The sequence below is a fragment of the Bacillus rossius genome, chromosome 12, assembly GCF_032445375.1.
Source record: "Bacillus rossius redtenbacheri isolate Brsri chromosome 12, Brsri_v3, whole genome shotgun sequence".
NCBI classification, from domain to species: Eukaryota; Metazoa; Arthropoda; class Insecta; order Phasmatodea; family Bacillidae; genus Bacillus; species Bacillus rossius.
Window position 1 is genome coordinate 44706460 of NC_086339.1, and position 19529 is coordinate 44725988.

Genomic DNA, 19529 nt, shown 5'->3' on the forward strand with positions numbered 1-19529 from the left:
ACTCGCAAGGGTTGACTTGCTGGCGCCATGTTATGTTTAGTGGTAAACAGCAACTTGCAGCTCGTAAATTAGAAATCATTTTAAAATATTTGGTTAGCAAGAAAACGTGGAAAGATAAAAATGTCTGGACGATATGCATATGAGCGAAAATGTCCTGTAAGATGCTGTTGTTCAAAACCAGAAGAGCAAAGATTTTTTCTAATGAGTTTAGTGAGTATTTTTATAAAATAGTGCATAACAAACTCCGTGTTCATCAGATTATTAATAATAATGTGTACAATACAGCCTCCATTTCTGGCACATCGTCTTCAATTTTCATATTTCCTGTAACTAAAATGGAGTTATTGTCAGTAATTCATAAATCAAAAGGTAAACGTTCATCAGGTTTAGATGCTGTACCTGATTTTATTATTAAAGACTTGTATTGATTATATAGTTGACCCATTGTTATATCTTTATATTGAATCTTTTATGCAAGGTTATTTTCCTACCTTATGGAAGTGTTCAAAAGTTATTCCCTTGCATAAGGTCCTCATGACGCCTGTCAGAATTATAGGCCAATATCTCTTCTGTCCTCATTCTCAAAAATATTAGAATTATTAATGTTTAATAGATTAATGTCTTTTTTGAGAAAAATTAAATTTTAGTGGACAGTCAACATGGATTCAGGTGTTGTAAATCGATGATAACTGCACTTTATAGATTTATCAGCAATATAACTATGGACCTACACAGAAGGAATCATCCTGTTGGGCTATTTTGTGACCTAAGTAAGGCTTTTGATAGTGTTAACCATAAAATATTAATTAAAAAGTTAAGCACATATGGTGTAAGAGATACAGTGCTTAATTGGTTAACATCTTACTTGTCTCAGCGTTCACTAGTAGTCGTAGTACAACATATAGATCCCTTAACCAACATAAAATATAATGTTCATTCGGTTAGGCAAAACATATCTGTTGGTGTTCCTCAGGGTTCTGTACTAGGACCTTTGCTTTTTCTTTATACGTTAACGATTTGCCTAAAAATGTTAAGAGTGGGAAAATTGTATTATATGCTGATGACACTAATATATCTATACATGGAGATAACCCTTTAAGTTTAATTGCAAATATTAAAATTTTAACTAGGGACATCATAGATTGGTTTAAGGCTAATGAATTAATACTTACTAACACAAAAACAACGTGGCTGCATTTTAAACTTAATAACTTATACAATTTGCAAGACCCAACTGTATCGATTAATGGTGATAATATATCTCAATCAAATTCAACCAAAATACTAGGTAAATATATTGAGAAGAACTTTAATTGGAAATCTCATATTGCTCATTTAACTAAAAAAAATGAGCTCAATATTGTTTGCTATGAGAACATTTTCAAAACGGACTAATCTAAATGCTTTAAAAATTATTTACTTTGGTTATGTTGAACCTCACGATATGGAATAATATTTTGGGGTAATTCCATGGACTCATCTAAAACTTTTCAAATACAGAAAATATTTGTACGGATAATAATGCATGTAAATTATCGTACCTCATGCAGACAACTTTTCAAAAGCTTAGGTGTCTTAACATTACCATCGTTATACATTTATGAATTACTTATATTTGCTCATTCACAATTGAATGAACTGCAGAATTTCAATTTACATAATTATTCGACTAGAACAAAAAATAATTTTCATACATGACAACATCGTACAAAATGTTTTGTAAATAGTCCGAGATACTCTGCTATATGTTTTTATAATAAACTTCCACCACATTTTAAATCACAAAACCAACTTTGTGTATTAAAAAAAAAAGATTTGTTGTTGGAATTCAGTTTTTTTCTATTTATGATATTATGGAAGCAAAACTATGCTAAAAATGTATTATTATTATTATATAATGTACATTTGTTTTTTTACTATTATTTACGTTCATGTGTATATGATTGTACTTAAATGTGTATTCATAATGTTTAATATTCTTGACGAGTCCTATACTACATGTACAATATAATTGTATATTTTTGTAGTCGACTTGGAAATTTCAAAAAATAAATAAATAAAATAAAAACTTTTCTTCTTCTTGCCGCTGAAGAGTGTAAACATTTCTTCATATATTGGTTGATTTTTTGCTCATCATGATTTTTAATGTATAAAATTCACTTGTCCAATATATTTGTACTCTGAAATGATCTGGCGGATGTAATAAACTAATTAGTAGAGTAAATTATGTTGTTTGACTCAGGTAAACTAGTAATACATATAAATAGCCTATTCAGGTTACCTTTGCATGAAATATATTCTGCATTTGAAAATAATCTGGCCCAAGTAGGTCATACCCTGACTTTGGAGCTTTCAGTATACCCTGTGACAGTTATGGCACTACAGCACCACAAAAGTGAGTGGGTGAAACCCTAACAACTGGAAAAATTACCTTGGTACATATTTACACTATTATACAGCATGAATTTGTTGTAACAGTGTTGTTTTTGATTGTTGAAATATAATTTTAACATTAATTTTGTAAATATAGGAAAACAAGACAACTATATTTGCAAATTTTATTGGCACCAGTAAACATTGGTTTAGGTTTTGTGTCTTGTGAACAGTGAACTTTTTAATTTGTTATCTTAAATGAAATTTAAATATATTGGTATAACATGTATGAAGGTACATTTTTTTATTCACAGCAAATTCAATTTCCCCTTTCCTTTTTTCAGAAAGTATGGTACATAAATGAGACATTCATTAATTCATTCATTGAAATAGGTTTCATATCAAACATCAGAGTGATCATGGTTAACTGTTTTTGCCAACTTTTGGACAGTTGTTTTGACAGCTTGATCTACTAGGGCTCACAGAAGCCAGATTTTTGCAAAACAGAGTACACAGCATTGTTGATCCGTCTGGATAAATGTGTGCTCATGACTTAGGCAAAATCTGCTATATTTAATTATTCTGCTTTAGTTTTCTATATTCTGATTAAAAACCTGAATAGTTCAACAAATATTAACAGTGTTGATTTTGGGTCACTGTTAGCCTACATTATATCCCAACCTTCAACATGCTTCTTATTCTGCAAAAAAATATTCTGAGAAGTGGCGACTGGCAATGCAGTGCAACAGCGCAATTTCACTGAGTAGTTTGTAAAGTATAAACATGTTCTCGCTTCTCAATATGTTAATGTATAGTCTGTATGGCTACACTGCTTTTCCGCCTGAAAGATAGTTCACCTACCTAGCTACTGCTGCCTTGTGAGGACCTGCCAAGCAGGGGTTTGGTCGGGCTTGCAGTGTGCAGAAAGATGTAATGGTCTGTAGGAACGCACATAGTTTGTGGTGAAACTCTCCCTCCCACCTCCTTGCGAAGCCAGCTGTATGCGCTGGCCAACATTTAAGGCCCATTCTATAAGTGAGAATCTATTACAAAATGCAATTTTGGCCTATTTGTGTACCATGTAATTAAGCATTTTGAGGTAATATGTTATTAATGTTTAACTGTGATTAAACCACATCAGGGGGGGGGGGGGGGGGGGGGGTTGAAACAGTAAACCCGGTTGTGGTAAAATTGGTTTTAATGGTAACAAAGTAGGATTTAGTCAGGCCTACAGGCGAAAAAACTTTAGTAACGAACATGATAACTAGATTCATTTCATAACAGAACATTCCTGACCTATGTGTCAAAAGTGGAATTTAATGTATTCACACCTGGGTTAGAGGCCTGTATGTTTTTAAAATATAGGTACGTTTTATACATGTGCATGGTAACTTAAACCAAAAAAAATGCTCACGAAAGTGATTCCATTCTGGCAATATATTTATTATGGTCAACATGACAGATGTCAGGGTTTCGTATGGTACAAACCAGATAATATCAGGCACCTTAACAAGAATATTAGCCTTTCTTTGCAATTGAAAGCTTAAAGAAGGTTAAGTATTTTTACGAGTGTAACTTTTAGAAATAAACATGCAGAGATGCAATAGGTCCGAGTTATGCCTGTTTAGATTTAGTACATGATTATTTGCCGAGAAAATTAATTACAAGTGTTTTATAAGGCAATATCAAAGTAATTGACCAATCTAGTTTAGAAAATAATATAAAGTAACATCCTTTGTGAATAAAGTATTGCTTCTCTGCATCTTTGTTTACAAACAAATCGTTAATTTTCTGTATGGCGGGAAAAACAAGCACCTGACAGCTAAAAAAAAGGGCTCCTAATGAGCATGCGCCGCACGCTCGTTAGTTCAGGTTTTGCCACGACACACATGGTATCGCTGCGGTCGCTCCATAGCAGTCTGCTTATTGCGACACGCATTTAACATGGAAGTTACCACTCTTTCCGTAGGAGTAATGCTCGTTGCTGGTAGCCCATCGGCCCATGCTCCACTGGAAGTCTGCTATCCAGCCATTCCTTTAATCAAAAGCTGTTTATTGTGACCTTAAAGCCCCTGCCAATTTTGAGCGGCAGTGAGCCAAAGGGTGTCCTATATTTTATGATTGCCGTGGAGCGGCTCTGCAAACTGAATCTCATCCCGGTGGAGGCCTCCTGGGATGTACTGTTACTGCCCACCAGCGAATGGCCAGCAGACGAGCCGGGCGCACATGGTCACCATGCGACCATCTGCGCTGTTGAAAGGGACGATGCTCCGTCACTCCCGCCGGGGGCAGTAATCGATATCAACAAGTTTGTGTGCACAGTACAAAAAACAGACGACCACTCGCAGGCCCTAACACGTTGCTGCACAGAGAGTATGTGCGAGGGCTACCGAATCGTGGATGGAAATCTGTAAGAACGCCCCGCTGGAAGCTAAAACCCATGGCCGATATTCGCACCGCGCAAGACTCTAAGCCAGGTGTTCCGCATGCTGCTAGTGAATCGGCTTGTCGGACACCTGGGCACAGAGGAGATCAAAAGAGCCATTCGTGAGCGTTCTACTGACCAGGGTTTAACCAGTACGTGGGTAACGGTGTGAAACATGGCCGTCACTGCCACTGCCCAAAACACGAGCCCCGACGGGCAGGAACAGCAGCTGCCATGACAACCCAAAAATTTTTTTTTCAATGGGTTCAACAAGGCCGTCAGAAGGTATGGGTAAATCCAGCACTTACTCCAACCCCCACCACAATAATCTGGGAACCGGATGATGCACCATCACGCCCAGAGACACCCGATGAAGAGGAACCCCGGTGGGCCCTACACCTGTCACTGACAAACGCCCCTTTTTAAGTGACCTTTGAAGAGTCCCCGGACCCCACCAGACAACATGGAAGCCATGCGGGGGTCATGACACTCACCCCCATGCTACGCTACACTTACCACCGCGTCAGGCGGCAACACTGCCCCGGTATGGCAGAATACATGGGACAAACCAACAGCAGTATGAGGCAACCAAGAGCAACGGGAACGATGTGTAGCAGTCACATCGGGCTCTTTCGAGGGGGAGGGGGGAGGAATTTACATCGACCAGAGGTACGTCCTCCCTACGTCCAATGTGCCTCTCGCCGCTGCCGACCCCTTCTCCTCCACCAAAATCCTGTTTCGAACCTCCCGCCAAGGTGTGTGTGTGTGTGTGTGTTGTCTAAGCATTTGCTCGGCCACTCAGTAAGAGGCGGTGTGTTAGAGCCTGTGTTATGGCATCATACCATTTAAAATTACGTCAAATTAAAAAGTATGGTTTTATTTTCTATTGATATTTTTATCCCTCTGTAAATGTGTTCAAAAATTATTAGGAGGGAGCAGCACCATGCATGATCACTTACAGCACACACCCTCAGTTGAGCAAGACTTCCCCCTTTAAATAATGAACTTAATAAATAAATAATTATAGTACGTAGTAAATAATCCAAAATTACCATGATGTAACCCTTCTTCCTGCTAACTCTGGGCGCGAAGGGAAATTCCAAAACTTATGAAAAGGTATGAAAGGCTACACCATAAAAAATTCCCCATACCAATGCCCAGGGGTCAGGCCAAAAACTTAAAGCATACAAAGCAGAGCAAATGTAATTCCAAATAAAGGCAAGACTTTGGGTGATTACTATTAAAAAAAAAATAATTTTCAAAAATTAACATTTACTATAACAATATAACAATACACGTTTGGTTACAAAAAAAAGGGCAGTAATAATGGCAGTGTCTTAACCCATTCTCAAAAATACTCATTACAGATTAAATATTAAAAAAAAAAAAAATGATGATGATAACAAATATATATATATGTATGTAAATATTAACAACGGGCTTACTAATAATTAAATGATCACAACGAAGGTCGTGAGGTGTGGCCACAAAAAAAGGTTAATGTAAGATGGCCTACCTTAATACCAAATATAAAAAAATATATAAATCTATATAAAATACTATATAAAATTCTCCATAAAACGTTCTAATACAAAACAAGAATTAAACGTATTTCTCAGCTCTCATTAATTGTTCTCTTGAAATAATTTGTCACTACAAGCTTGCCATTATGTTAACATTCTAGACGTCCGCCAGCTCGCTGACCTTCTTCAAAAAAACTAGACAGTCTAATGCCTCGCCGACATACTGTTCCATAAAAATGAATAAATTACGCACTAACTTCAGTCCGTGCGTGCGGCAAAACTCCCTCGTATGCACTCTATAATACTGCAGAAAGTCATTAGGATTAGTAAAGTCCAATTGAAAATACGCTAATTTCGCCAAAGTCTCAAAACGTTGCTACCATTTTCCAAACGCCGCATTATTTTAAAAACACTTTCGTGTCCCACAAAACAGGCAAACAGGCGACCGTTAACAAAAACACGTCATCACATCACCAATGTGTGACATTAAAAAAATGGGCCTCTTCTCACAAAAAGGGTGCAAAAGTTCCGTCCAAAGTAGAAAAGTTCAGCATGGGCATAAAATCAAATTACGATCTTCGCAACAGTCGGTTTAACACCACGACAGAAAAAAACTCAATGCAGCCGCCTCTTTTTACCTTGTACGAAGAGTGCATCGCCGGGCAATTCCTTGCCCGGTCGTCCTGCGTGGTGTCTCCATGCTGACTCTGCCCATAGCCGCCCGCTGCCGCCCGGCTCTTCCGTCCGCCGTCACATGCTCCGTTCTCCGCACGAGTCTCGCCAACAAGTCCTCGCTTCCAGCTGATACCCCTTACTCCCGGCCGGCCGCGTCGGTGACGTCAATGCCAAACCGTCGGTAGCGCACCAAGTGGAATTCATGCGAAACACAAAATAAAGCGCTTAGCTTAAAATAAAATATTAACAGTCACAACCATTATTTAAAGAGATGAATTAACATCAAATAAAAAATAAAAACATAAAAATACGTAAAATAAAACTATATAAAACTTAAAGCTATTAACCTCAATAAAGCCAAAATTAATTACAAGGTTAAATGTGGCCCTGACGGCCACAATGATATATTTTAAGGGTTTAAACATGTAATGTATATTTGCTTTTGTGTTTTAAGAAGATAATGGTAAATTCACTACTTCCTGCGGCAATGACACCCTGGTAAATGTCCAGTCACTTCCGTTCGCAGTCCGGGGTAGGAAGCATCTCCACACCTTGTTGAATTCAACCTGTTACTCGTCACTGATCTGTTTAAATCTGCCATCGTTAAGTATCTTTAAACCTTTTCTTGTCATTTTCGAGGCCTACCTTGGCGGTAGACAGTTATACCTAATTTTTTAAAGCTCTCCGGAGCATTTTAAGTAGCACGACGATTTTTGTACTTTCAGAGCGATGTCCTGGTCAGCAACTAAGCTGGACTACATGCCGTCGGCAATATTAAATATTTTATATGTAACAACTTGACATGGCTGCGGCCTAACTGTCCTTATACTAAGCGGGGGTTCGCGTCGATACATGCACTGAGATTAATTTGTGGGTGCCACCGTGCAAGGGGCACGTACCCGGGAGAGACTTTTTCAGGGCCGTGACGTCACCCATGTGAGGCGTGATTTTAACCCCCCTAAAGCCAATCCTAGTACTCGCCACTGGTCCGCTCTCAGCGTCGGCTACGCTCTTCACCTACGCAGTGGGCTCTTACGGCGTCCCACACCCCGTCACACTCAGGATGTTGAAATAAACAAATACAAATAAAATCGTATGCACTGGTGTATTAGTTGCGACTTCGCCTACACCTTTGATTATATCACACAGCACCTATGGCACGAATCGGTTCACGTGGTGCGACATGACCACGTGGTCACACTCTACAAGTAGGTAATTAGCATAAAAAGGACCATAGTGGTCACTCATACAATTATTTAAACAGTCCCCCCGACCGAGAGAAGCCCCGAGGAATTATGAATGCAAGATTTAAGATAATTAAAATTTAACAGAATTACTTAGCAGTGTAGGCAAGCGGTGAGGTCCCCGGGGTGCTGATGCGTCTGCTCTTGGTTGGTGCTGGCAAAGGACTGGGGTGAGCTCAGGGCTCTGCTAACCTAACATGGTGTCTTCGCGCCGAACCAGTTACCGTTATACCTATTTACGATTACGTGCCACAGGAAGCTACAGGTAAAACATGAAACACTCTTAATAATTAGATTACACCTAAAACATGATAAAAACTATTAACTAAAATTACAACAATTTATTATTAATGATAACCAGTCCGGCTTCAGCGGACTTCAGTTTGCCTCGTGCATGTTCGGTACGTCTTGTCGTTGTTTATGCCTTAACTAAATATTAATTACTTAAAGTACATAAAACACTCCCGGCCGATCTGCCGTCACACTCCACTTGGGGAAAAATAAGCAAAAAAAAAATTACAATGTTTATCTTTAATTAAAGGGGTGTGGTGCACTGCTGCTACAGCGCCCTCTTGACGTCCGTGGTGCGCTATACAAACACAACCACCCGACTACGTACTCAAGACTGAGCGGCTGCCAGTACGGTAAGTGAGGCGGGGGGGGGGGGGTGAGGGGAAAGGTGGCCAGGCTTCTGGGGCGCAGGCCCGGTTGACGTCAAACTCCTCATTGTGTGATTTCCAGAGTCTTGTCAAGGTATGTGACGGCACCAATAAAACTGACAAGTCACCCTGACTCGCTCGTATTCATCTCTCAACCATGAACCACGAGCTTTCCAGTGCAGAGACTGAGGTGTGTGGGGCACCTCAAGATCCCACTAGCAGTTGTCTTCACTGATAACATAGTGTGCCCACTGCTGAGAGTGGGCTGGTAAGTTCCAGTCTATCCACACAGGGGAAAAAGGAGCCTAGCTCCAAATGGGCCACGTCCGGCCCAGGAACATTGTTGATAGCTGGGTCCACGATCCCATCCATGTGGTGGCGCCAGAGATCTCTATTTACAGCAAACTAACACCCCCCCCCCCCCCCACCACCCCCACGCGCAATTCACTTCATACCGACGACCTTGCAGATTTTCTGATTATGGTGATGCCACTCTTCATAGCACATTGTGTTGTTCTTTCTAAAAAAAAAATTTATAATTAAATTTCTAAATGATTCTGGATGCCATTTGTTTTCCCCAAAGGCAATTAAACATGTGCTGTCTGAAATTCCGTTTCATATATTTAGTTTAATATTAAGAAATAAGCCCTACCTACGCATCCTGTCTACATGGACAGTTCAGAAATCACAAATATTCCTCCTTGAAAACACTTGATTCAAATTTTATCAAAAATAATAATATTATTGTGCTATTTTTGACTAACTCTTAGTAACTTTATCTCTATTAATAAAGCCGGTAATCTTCAGAAATATTGTAAATAAAATCTGCTTCATAATAATTATTTATAGACAATACATAACCATCAAAATGAATGGCCACGTAGTAAAATTAATGCAGTTTAAAATCAAAATGTGTGTTTTTGCAAACGAACACTATTGATTCTCCTGAAACTATTGTGTAAAGACTATCACAATTGTATGTAAACATGCGTAAATAAGTTTTTTATTGTAAAAACAATGTGTTTACTGAAAAATGCCTGAGAACTACCTAACTAAAAGAAGGAAAATCAACCAAATTTTGTGATATTAAACATTTCTGAATTTTTTTGGTGTCTCAACCCTTTACTTTTGTCAGCACAAGAAGAAATCCATAAATATGTTGTAATCTCCCTTACTTTCTCAGGTTTTCTAATACTGTAGCAAAAATGTAATATTGTGGCAGAGTTGTTGAAGTTTAAATCAGTTTTAAATTTAATACCATTGTAAATGTAAGAATGGTACGCATTGACTGGTCAAATAAAATGAAGTGAGATTTACAGAGAAGAGAAATATATATAGTACTTTTTTAATGTCTCTGCAAGACTAAATAACCGATTTGTTAAAAGAAAATTGTGAAATAAATATTGTTCATTGACAAATACTTTTTAAGTTGTTAGTAATCTATGTGTTTTACTTTTAGCAGTTATAAAAAGGGGCCTTGCCTCCCGTTCAGTACAACTTATAACTTGTAGGCATAAGTGAATATCGAACTACCCCCAGAGTAATACATACCAGCCAACTCATAAGTTCCTGTCGGTAAAATGTTTGTAAATTATGTAACTAGCATAAATCATATGGAACAAATTTTGCATAACAAGTACAATTCAGGACAAACTTTTTATCATAGCTTAATTGACTTAATATTCAATGTGATACATAACCAATTATGCCTTTGAAATATTATAAGTATTAATATAATTAAATATTTTTAATACAAAAAATTTTCTTCACACTTTAAAAATAGTAGTTACATAGAGCTCTAAGAAACAAAGTATGTACATGTATTTGGACTAAGATATAAATATCAAAACTTGGTGCATAAAAATAACTAGCCTAATATACAAAACTCTTTACTTTAGTGTCAGCTACCATAAATGAATCGGGAATTTGAGAAACAACATAAGTCCACATTTTGGCGAAAATGAGTTACCAACAATAAAAGTTTGTTGGAGGGTAGTTGTACATGCTAGCAAATAACCACTTAAGTCCACGCAATCATTGCATAGATACAGCCTTCTCTATTTGCTATGTATTTGAGAAACAACATAAGTCCAGGACTTATGTTGTTTCTCAAATACCCCACTCAAACACCACAAAGCACCAATTTGCTTGATTCCCGTACAGCCATAGATTTAGTGTGTTAAGAAAGTAGCTGAAGCAGAAAAATGTGTGCAAAATATTTGCATCGGGCTAAGAAATTTTCAACGAAAATAAAGGAAATCAGCGAGATAATCAAAGCTGATAAAACGGGTGATTTGGGAGCCATTTGCATAGATTTCATGCAGAATTTACAGTTGCCTTGCATTCCAGTCCAGGAGGTGTTTTACCTTAGACAGTTAACCATCAGTGTTTTCTGCATACATAATCTCAAAGATGGCAATGCATCTTTCTTTTTGTACCATGAGGGAATTGGAACAAAGGGGCCTAATGAGGTATGTTCATTTGTTTTGGAGTTCTTGAATACGTCATTGAAGGGAGTCAAAGAGTTGTACATATTTTTCTGATGGGTGCAGCGCACAAAATAAGAACCATACATTCATCAGAATGTTGTCTGCTTTAACTTCTCTTAAACGTTTTAGACATATCGAACATTACTTCCCAATAAGAGAACACTCTTTCCTGCCCTGCGATAGGGATTTCTCAGTACTCAAGAGAAAAATCAAGAAGTACAACAGAGTGTACACCATCAAGGAGTATGTTGAGATAATTGTAACTTTATCCTGCAAGAGATCCTTCACTGTTGTAATAGCAGATTCCATCAGCATTCTCAACTTCAAGCAATGGTGGCCCAAGTATTTTAAGAGGAATGTGCTGTCACAAGAGTCCTATGGAAAATCTGTGCCTAGAGACCAGAAAACAAGATTCAAACCAAGTCAGTTCATGCACTTCAGTTATGCAAGTAACAATGCTTCACTTGTTGTGGCACGACCATTCATTGATTCCCTTGTCAAGCACTATTTTAGGGTTCTAAATTGCACACTTGCGGACCTTGTTCTTCCAAAAAAACATGGTGTATCCTGCAGGTTGCATCCCTATCAACCAGACAAAAATAGATGACCTCCGCAAGTTGCAAAACTACTTGCCACACACAGAAGATTGCCAGTCATTCTATAATTAACTAGCTGCCCGACCCGGCTTCGCACGGCTATACTAATGGAAAAAAATTAAGCCACATCTCCCATTTACAGTAATTGTAAATAAAAAAAATTTGGTGAAAATTTATTACAATGCTGTATAATGTACCGGAGAGAAAATGAATAGCACCGATGGTTTCCCGACTCGTACACGCAACGTACAACTGATGTACCCGTACTTCGCTACGGCAGTCTACAGGCAGATCACTATTGCGCCGCTCATTATACATGCCCCTCCTTGTGGGTACGCTACTGCCGCGCGTTGCCCGTTGCCATGGAGACGCAGAAGGCATGAACAATGCAAAATCCTGTTCTCATGCAGACAAAGTACCCACTGTTTCCTGGTTTAAACCACCCATGGAATCTAATTTTCGGAAAATGTCATCCTGCGTAACATAAGGAACATTACTGTGAAGTTTCAAGTCTGTAAAATATATATACTTGAATAAAAGGGCAATAAAAAAAACAAATTAAACACAGAGAGAGATAAAAACAATAGTTTAGGTTTGCGATTTAAAGTGATAAAAAGTATTTAATTATTAATTGAACTCTTATGAGGGTACTGATTGCTTCGTAGTTAATATCACAAGGGTGTTTTTTACTTTTATGGGAAAATTAAGAATGATAAGGCATCTAGTGCGTGGCAACAATGTTAATAGGCAATATGAAATAAACTTCTAGCGCCTGCGGCATTGTCAACACACACTTCGTACGTGTACTGCATGTTGTATCTAACCCCCTCCAACGCATTTGATTCTAAATTGGACTTTTAGTAAGAATCCCTAATGTTAGTGATAATATAATATAGCCTATAGCCTTCATCGATAAAAGTACTATCCAACACTGAAAGAATTTTTCAAATCGGAACAGTGGTTCCTGAGATTAGCGCGTTCAAACAAACAAACAAACAAACAAACTCTTCAGCTTTATAATATTAGTATAGATTATTCTTGTGGCCAACATGTGTAACAGAAGTAACGCAAAACCAGTCTGATGATTAATCACATCAATGTAGACTTTACCGCACATCATCAGCAAATAGTGCATTTTGAAGAGGGACATATGCATACTTATTTATATTAAAATGTGATCTCTCAATGTTAAAGTTGGTGTAAGCCGCATATACAAAGGTAGATCTAAAAACCTAAATCGTATAGACTTTCTCATATCAGCAAAATTAGTGCATTAGGGACTGGATGCATTTATATTCATATAATTATTGGTATTTTTTTATGTTCTAAGTAAAATTATAGTATTACTTTGTGTACGCAAATAAATAATATGATTAGTGGAATATTACGACTACCTTAAAGCAAAAATAGCACATTTGAGAACAATATTTTTTGAGTTTATGTAGGAAATTGAGAAACAACATAAGTCCAGCATTTTTAAATATAGTTTTTGGGGGTGTTGTAAATACAATGTCTTTCTTTTTTACATTAAAGAGAAGTAAATTAACGTTGTAATGTATCCATAGTATCACATATACATATTTTGCCACATGCCATTAACTATTACATTTTATTCACTTTCTGTAAAATCTGTTGTTTGTGACTTATGTTGTTTCTCAAATACTTGATTCAAATATTTTTTAAATTTATTTTATTCCAACTCATTTCATCGCTGACACTAACACTTGTGTACAGCACATTTGTTGAGGCTCTCATAACCTACAGAATTTAGGATCTTGACAAAAATAAACCTTTCAGCCAAAGAAACTGTGGGAAAACACACAAATAGAATGTTTTTAATGTCTGTTACACAACATGTATTGGCAAAAGGCACCAAACCCAAATTAAAGCAAAAAAAAATAAAAAGGAAAACTAAAATTTATTTGCCAAAAAGGGAGGCTAAGCACTGTTTTAAAAGATTTGAAAAAAGTGATTTAATTAATAAAAAATTTATCTTAATTCAAATCGCAAACCTCTTTACATTAAAAAAGAGCTTCATAAAGTTCTACATTATTGGTTCTTCAAAATCATCTTTCTTATAAATATATTAATCTAAAATCTTAGCCACCACACATTCTCTGCATACTTACTCCTACCACAATGATCCAAAGCCAACAACTAGCGAAATGAAATAACAGTGATCACAAATGTTCAATATACTTAGTACAACAGTTACAACGCAGCTAAAAGAAATGCCTTTAACTTTTGCACAGACAACAATACAATACTAACACACCAATAAAGAATCTGCTCTAGTGTTCTACCTATTAAATACTTTAGACCTGAAACATTAATTCCCATTAATATTTCAGTGTAACCATAAAATTTGGCACGTATGATAATAGTTACCCCTGTGGTTATTGTTTAATGTGAAAGTTACGTAACTGTCACTTCCATTACCAAACCACCATAAACATTCCTCAATAATCTTTTTCAATTATTCCACTTTCCTCTCATCCTATCACAAATTTTTTGGTTGCAATATTGAGATCAAAATAATACATAAAACCAACTGTTGAATTTTTTGAGTTAATTTTTAAATCGATAAGAATTTTTTTTAAATTTGAACTATTAAAAGAAGTAGAGCTGAAGATATGAAACTACCAAAAATGAAAAAAGAAGGAGGTTGGGGAATAAATACATACCGTATTTACTCGCATATAGGTCGCCATCGCAGATAGGTCTTGAATTTGGTATTTAAGATTCCCCCCATATAGGTCGCACCGGTAATTCATTACCGCGCCGTGCGCCGTGCGCGGAGAAAGGTCATTGTACCCGATCAGCTGCTGTTACTGCGCGCCTGCTCGCTCTTTGTTCACTGAGCTGCGCATGCGCAGTATAACTCACTCAATGCTCCGCCCAGACTCGTGACGTCCCATCAGCAGCCAGCCAATAGACACAAGCTTAGCGGAAAAAATATAAGCTCCACCTCCCGTGTACCAGTTTTGTCCAGTTCTAATACCAGTTTATTGGTATACGCACCAGTTTTCTCGCTGCCGTGACATGTTCAAGTTTACGTTAATCTTGATTTCTTGATACCAATAATTAATTATTTACGATCCCCAGAAATAAATTGTTAGTTTAAAAAATATGCGTCAACTGTACAATACTTCCGAAATTATAAAATACGTATAAAACAGTTACCAAGACTCCGCTCATTTTATCTTGTGAAGTTTGTCTCGTACCAGTATTTCGTCTAAGTTGTGACACAAATACAGTATCAGAAATTAACGATCAGCCACGTTCATACATTCGTGAGTTTACGTTTTTACCTCGTGCGTTTTAGATTGTCTCCTGCTATAATTACTCGGACTTTTACACGCCTAGGCTTAAATTATTACATGTTTAGAAATAAAAGCAACTTTTCATGTTATAAAATATGTATATTTTGCGATTTAAAATGTTCATTGCCGACTATAAACGTTAACGTTTTTCATGATGTTTTTATTGTTTTTAGGCCTACTAGCTAATCTTATTTACTATTAATGTACCCACGGTATTTTCTGGTTGTTTATGGTTGTTACGTGACGTAAATAGCGGGATGGATTCGATTTTTGAGTCGTAATTTGCGTGAAAGTTTTGTATTGGACTAAATGGGACCTAAACGGGACCTGAAGAATATAGTGCAAATAACGGGAAAACGTAAATAACGGTAACGTTTCGCTGTATGTGAACATTGTAAATAAATTTGCCTATACCTATACAAACTTCTTTTTCGCATTTTAAAGCAAAATATTGCAAAAAAAAAATCCCTCAAAAATTTTAAAAAATTTTTTCTTCACATATAGGTCGCACTTCATTTTTTCCCCCACCAAATCTGGTAAAATTGCCGCGACCTATATGCGAGTAAATACGGTATTTACATAATGGTTTTTCGCCCTTCATTCTCACTCTGTAAACCAGACAAAAGAAAACTGTTATAGCTCCGCTAGAGTTGTTTCTTGAGACTGGCCACTTGCTAAACAATGTCTCTGAAGTGCAGCAAGTTATATCTGAGCTAGAGCTGTTTCAGGTGCTTCCACAGACTTGGATTAAATATTTTCTACAAGCTATCATTTAAAGAGACCTTCGCCTGTATGTACTTTCATGTGTGTAATAAGTTTTTCTTTTACACTAAATGATTTACTACACATATCACAATTAAAGGGACACTCCCCTGTATGCAACCTGTTGTGAACTCTGAGAGCCGCTTTAGAACTAAAAGACTTACTACATAATTCACACTTTATAGCATTCTCCCCCGTATGTAAGCGGTAGTGTGCATTAAATACTTCTCTCCTAACAAATGATTTACTACACACATTACACTTGAAGGGCCTTTCCCCTGTATGTAGCCTGATGTGTGTAATGATATCCCTTTTACAACTAAAAGACTTACTACATACATCACACTTGAAGGGATGATTCCCTGTATGTACCCTGATGTGTATATCCAGATACCTTTTAAAACTAAAAGTCTTACCACATAATTCACACTTGAAAGGACGCTCCCCTGTATGTAACTTGTTGTGTAAAATAAGACACGTGTTAGAACTTAGAGACTTACCACATAATTCACACTTGAAGGAACGCTCTCCTGTATGTGTCCTGTTGTGTACAATGAGATCCGTTTCAGAACTAAAAGACTTACTACAGAATTCACACTTGCGACGCTCCCCTGTATGCACCCTCTTGTGTGATTTAAAGTTTTGTTTCCTTGCAAATGATTTGTTACACACATCACACTTGAAGGGACGCTCTCCTGTATGTGATCTTTTGTGTAAAATGATATCCCTTTTGGAAATAAAAGACTTATGACATAATTCACACTTGAAGGGTAACTCCCCTGTATGTAACTTGATGTGTACAATAAGATTTTTTTTACTAGCAAATGATTTACTACACAGATCGCACTTGAAGGGACGCTCTCCTGTATGTGACCTGTTGTGTACAATGAGTTGGCTTTTAGTAATAAAAGACTTACTACAGAATTCACACTTCAGACGACGCTCCCCTGTATGCAAGCTGTTGTGTAATTTAAAGCTTTGTTTCCAAGCAAATGATTTGTTACACACTTCACACTTGAAGGGACGCTCTCCTGTATGTGACCTGTTGTGTGCAATGAGATCCCTTTTACAACTAAAAGACTTATTACATAATTCACAATTGAAGGGTAACTCCCCTGTATGTAACTTGCTATGTACTATAAGAATTTTTTTACTACTAAATGATTTACTACACATATCGCACTTGAAGGGACGCCCACTTGTATGTAACTTGTTGTGTTCAATTAGATTTTTTTTACTACTAAATGTTTTACTACACATATCACACTTGAAGGGACTCTCTCCTGTATGTAACTTGCTGTGTTCAGTAAGATTTTTTTTTCTAGCAAATGTTTTACTACATACATTACACTTGAAGGGACGCTCCCCTGTAAGAGATATGTTGTGTTCAACTAAATGACGTACTAGTGGCTCTTGTCTTATAATTGGAGCATCTTTGTCTTGTTTGCTTGAAGAACACAAATGCTGATGATGGTGAAGGCCCTTGCAATCTGTTGAAACACTGACGCAAATGTCAGACATCAAACTAGTACCGCAGGTAGCAGTTTCTGCCTGTGTATCATCTTCTGGTACACATTCAGTCTTGAGACACGCACTGCCTTCACCGCTATAACTAGCTCTTGTTCTGGAAGCTCCAGCCAGAGAGCTAGTCTCCACAGCAGGATTATCACCTGCCTGCAACAAAATTATTCCTTTATTTTAAAATGTTTGAGTTAAATAATCTGTATTAGTATTTCATTGAATAATTTTTCAAACAAGCATGTCCTGAGGTACATTAGGGAAAAAAGCCAGTAAAAATAGTAGTATATTTGTTTCATAATATATTAAAGGTTTTCATTCTGAAAAAAAAAATATCATTTTATGTTTATCATTATAATTAATGCTAAAAAATTCAAGATGTTAAGGTGTCTTTAACCTTACATACTGGTATTGGGAACACACTACTTATATTGTTACGTTGTGTTGTAAACATTTAAGTATTAAAATTTTTCTAGTAACTTTCTTGGGATTAATGTTTATAATTCTTAAATTTATGTTTTGGAGGTAGCTCCAAGGGGATTGAGCTTCGCTGAAGGGAGGGTAATGCTGCATGTTACAAATTTCCAGGGTTTTGAAATAAGATTTTTTGGACTTCATAGTTGGGATTCTGGGATGGCTGCTCTGTTCACTCACCGTGCAGGTGTTGGACCAAGTAATTGGGGCGAGTATACGGCTGGCATGCAGATTGGACAAATTCTGTTGTCGTTTGTTTGCTGAGCGCTTGCACAGTCGCTGGCCGCAGCCACTGGGGTGCGCTGGTGCAACAGGCCGCGCGGTGTGGTGAAGGGGGTAGCATGCTCAGCTGTCCTCGTTAGTTGTTTGGAGATTTAGTTCCAACAACCATGGATTGTTTAGCGTAGGCGTTGAGAAGGGATTTAACTGGGAGTTTGAGTGAGGCTGGGGCTCGCTCAGGCGGAGGCTATGCCTCTCGCTTGTGGCAACAAGTCCCCTAGTTTGCAATTTAACTTTTAAAGTTCACTCCGAGAGGAGGCCATGGCCCTCGGAGGTTATGATTAGGTTGTAAGAAGAGGAGTTAAGACAATGAAACTACTTATATTTCACTTAGTCGGACGAGGCCCGAGTGGCTCGAGTAACAGCAGTCAAGGTTTGTTAACGAGGTTCTCTGTATTCATTAAAAATAAACCCCAATAGTTGTCACTATGGCTGAGAATTGTGAGTTAATTTCTACGGTTCCGTTAGTCAAGAAAAGAGGAGTCTCTTTAGGTCAGATTGAAATTTTTGACTGCAGATGCGTAAGGTCAGTAAATAAAGTCATGGTATCTCGTTTGTTTATATGTGGTTGATTGTACTGCTATTGCAAGGAGGAGGGGGGAGGTTGGTTGATACTAATTTAATCAGAATATAATCTTGTGGGCGCCACCACATGGAATACTGGTCATGTGGACCCAGCATCTCTCGTCTCAGGGCCGTGACATCGCCCGTGTGTAGCGAGACTCGTACTTCCAATTTAGAATAAAGCACTTAAAATAAGACTACGTCTACTCTCAGCGGTTGCACACTATATTAAGTACGGTGGTATGCTAAGCAGGCTCTTGGAGGCAGCCTCCACAACTCATTCTTCATGTCAAAGAAATAACTATTCTTATTTCTGAGTTTTATATCCGTTATACATCTGTTCTCCCTCTACATCATGTTACACTATTACAAAGCCAGCGACACAAATCAGTTTAAAGGTTGGTCCAGGAAATCAAGTTAGAGTTCAAATACATGACAAAGTTCAATTAATGAATAAAAAATAATAATTATGTCCAACATGCTACTACCCGAGATAAGCCCTGAAGTTACATGAAAGCAATTTATACATATTAAGAGAACAGATGGATGTGGATAAAGTTGAAGACGACGGGTGAGCGGAGCTCCTTACCCCGGGTAGCAACGGCGACAGACTGGGCTCCTCTCA

General features: G+C 37.5%; 1 protein-coding gene across 3 annotated transcripts in view; it reads right to left on the bottom strand.

The window, feature by feature from the left end:
- LOC134537894 (zinc finger protein 260-like) overlaps window positions 1-19529 on the bottom strand; it is a 104356-nt gene that overhangs the window by 61656 nt on the left and 23171 nt on the right. For 2 of the 3 annotated variants that reach the window (XM_063378819.1, XM_063378820.1), the window contains exon 6: window positions 17474-17743. In XM_063378819.1, the coding sequence (XP_063234889.1) occupies window positions 17474-17743 (270 nt within the window). Of the gene's footprint in view, window positions 1-7040; window positions 17744-19529 lie in introns of those variants that run through there. The other variant, XM_063378818.1, reaches the window with a different exon arrangement.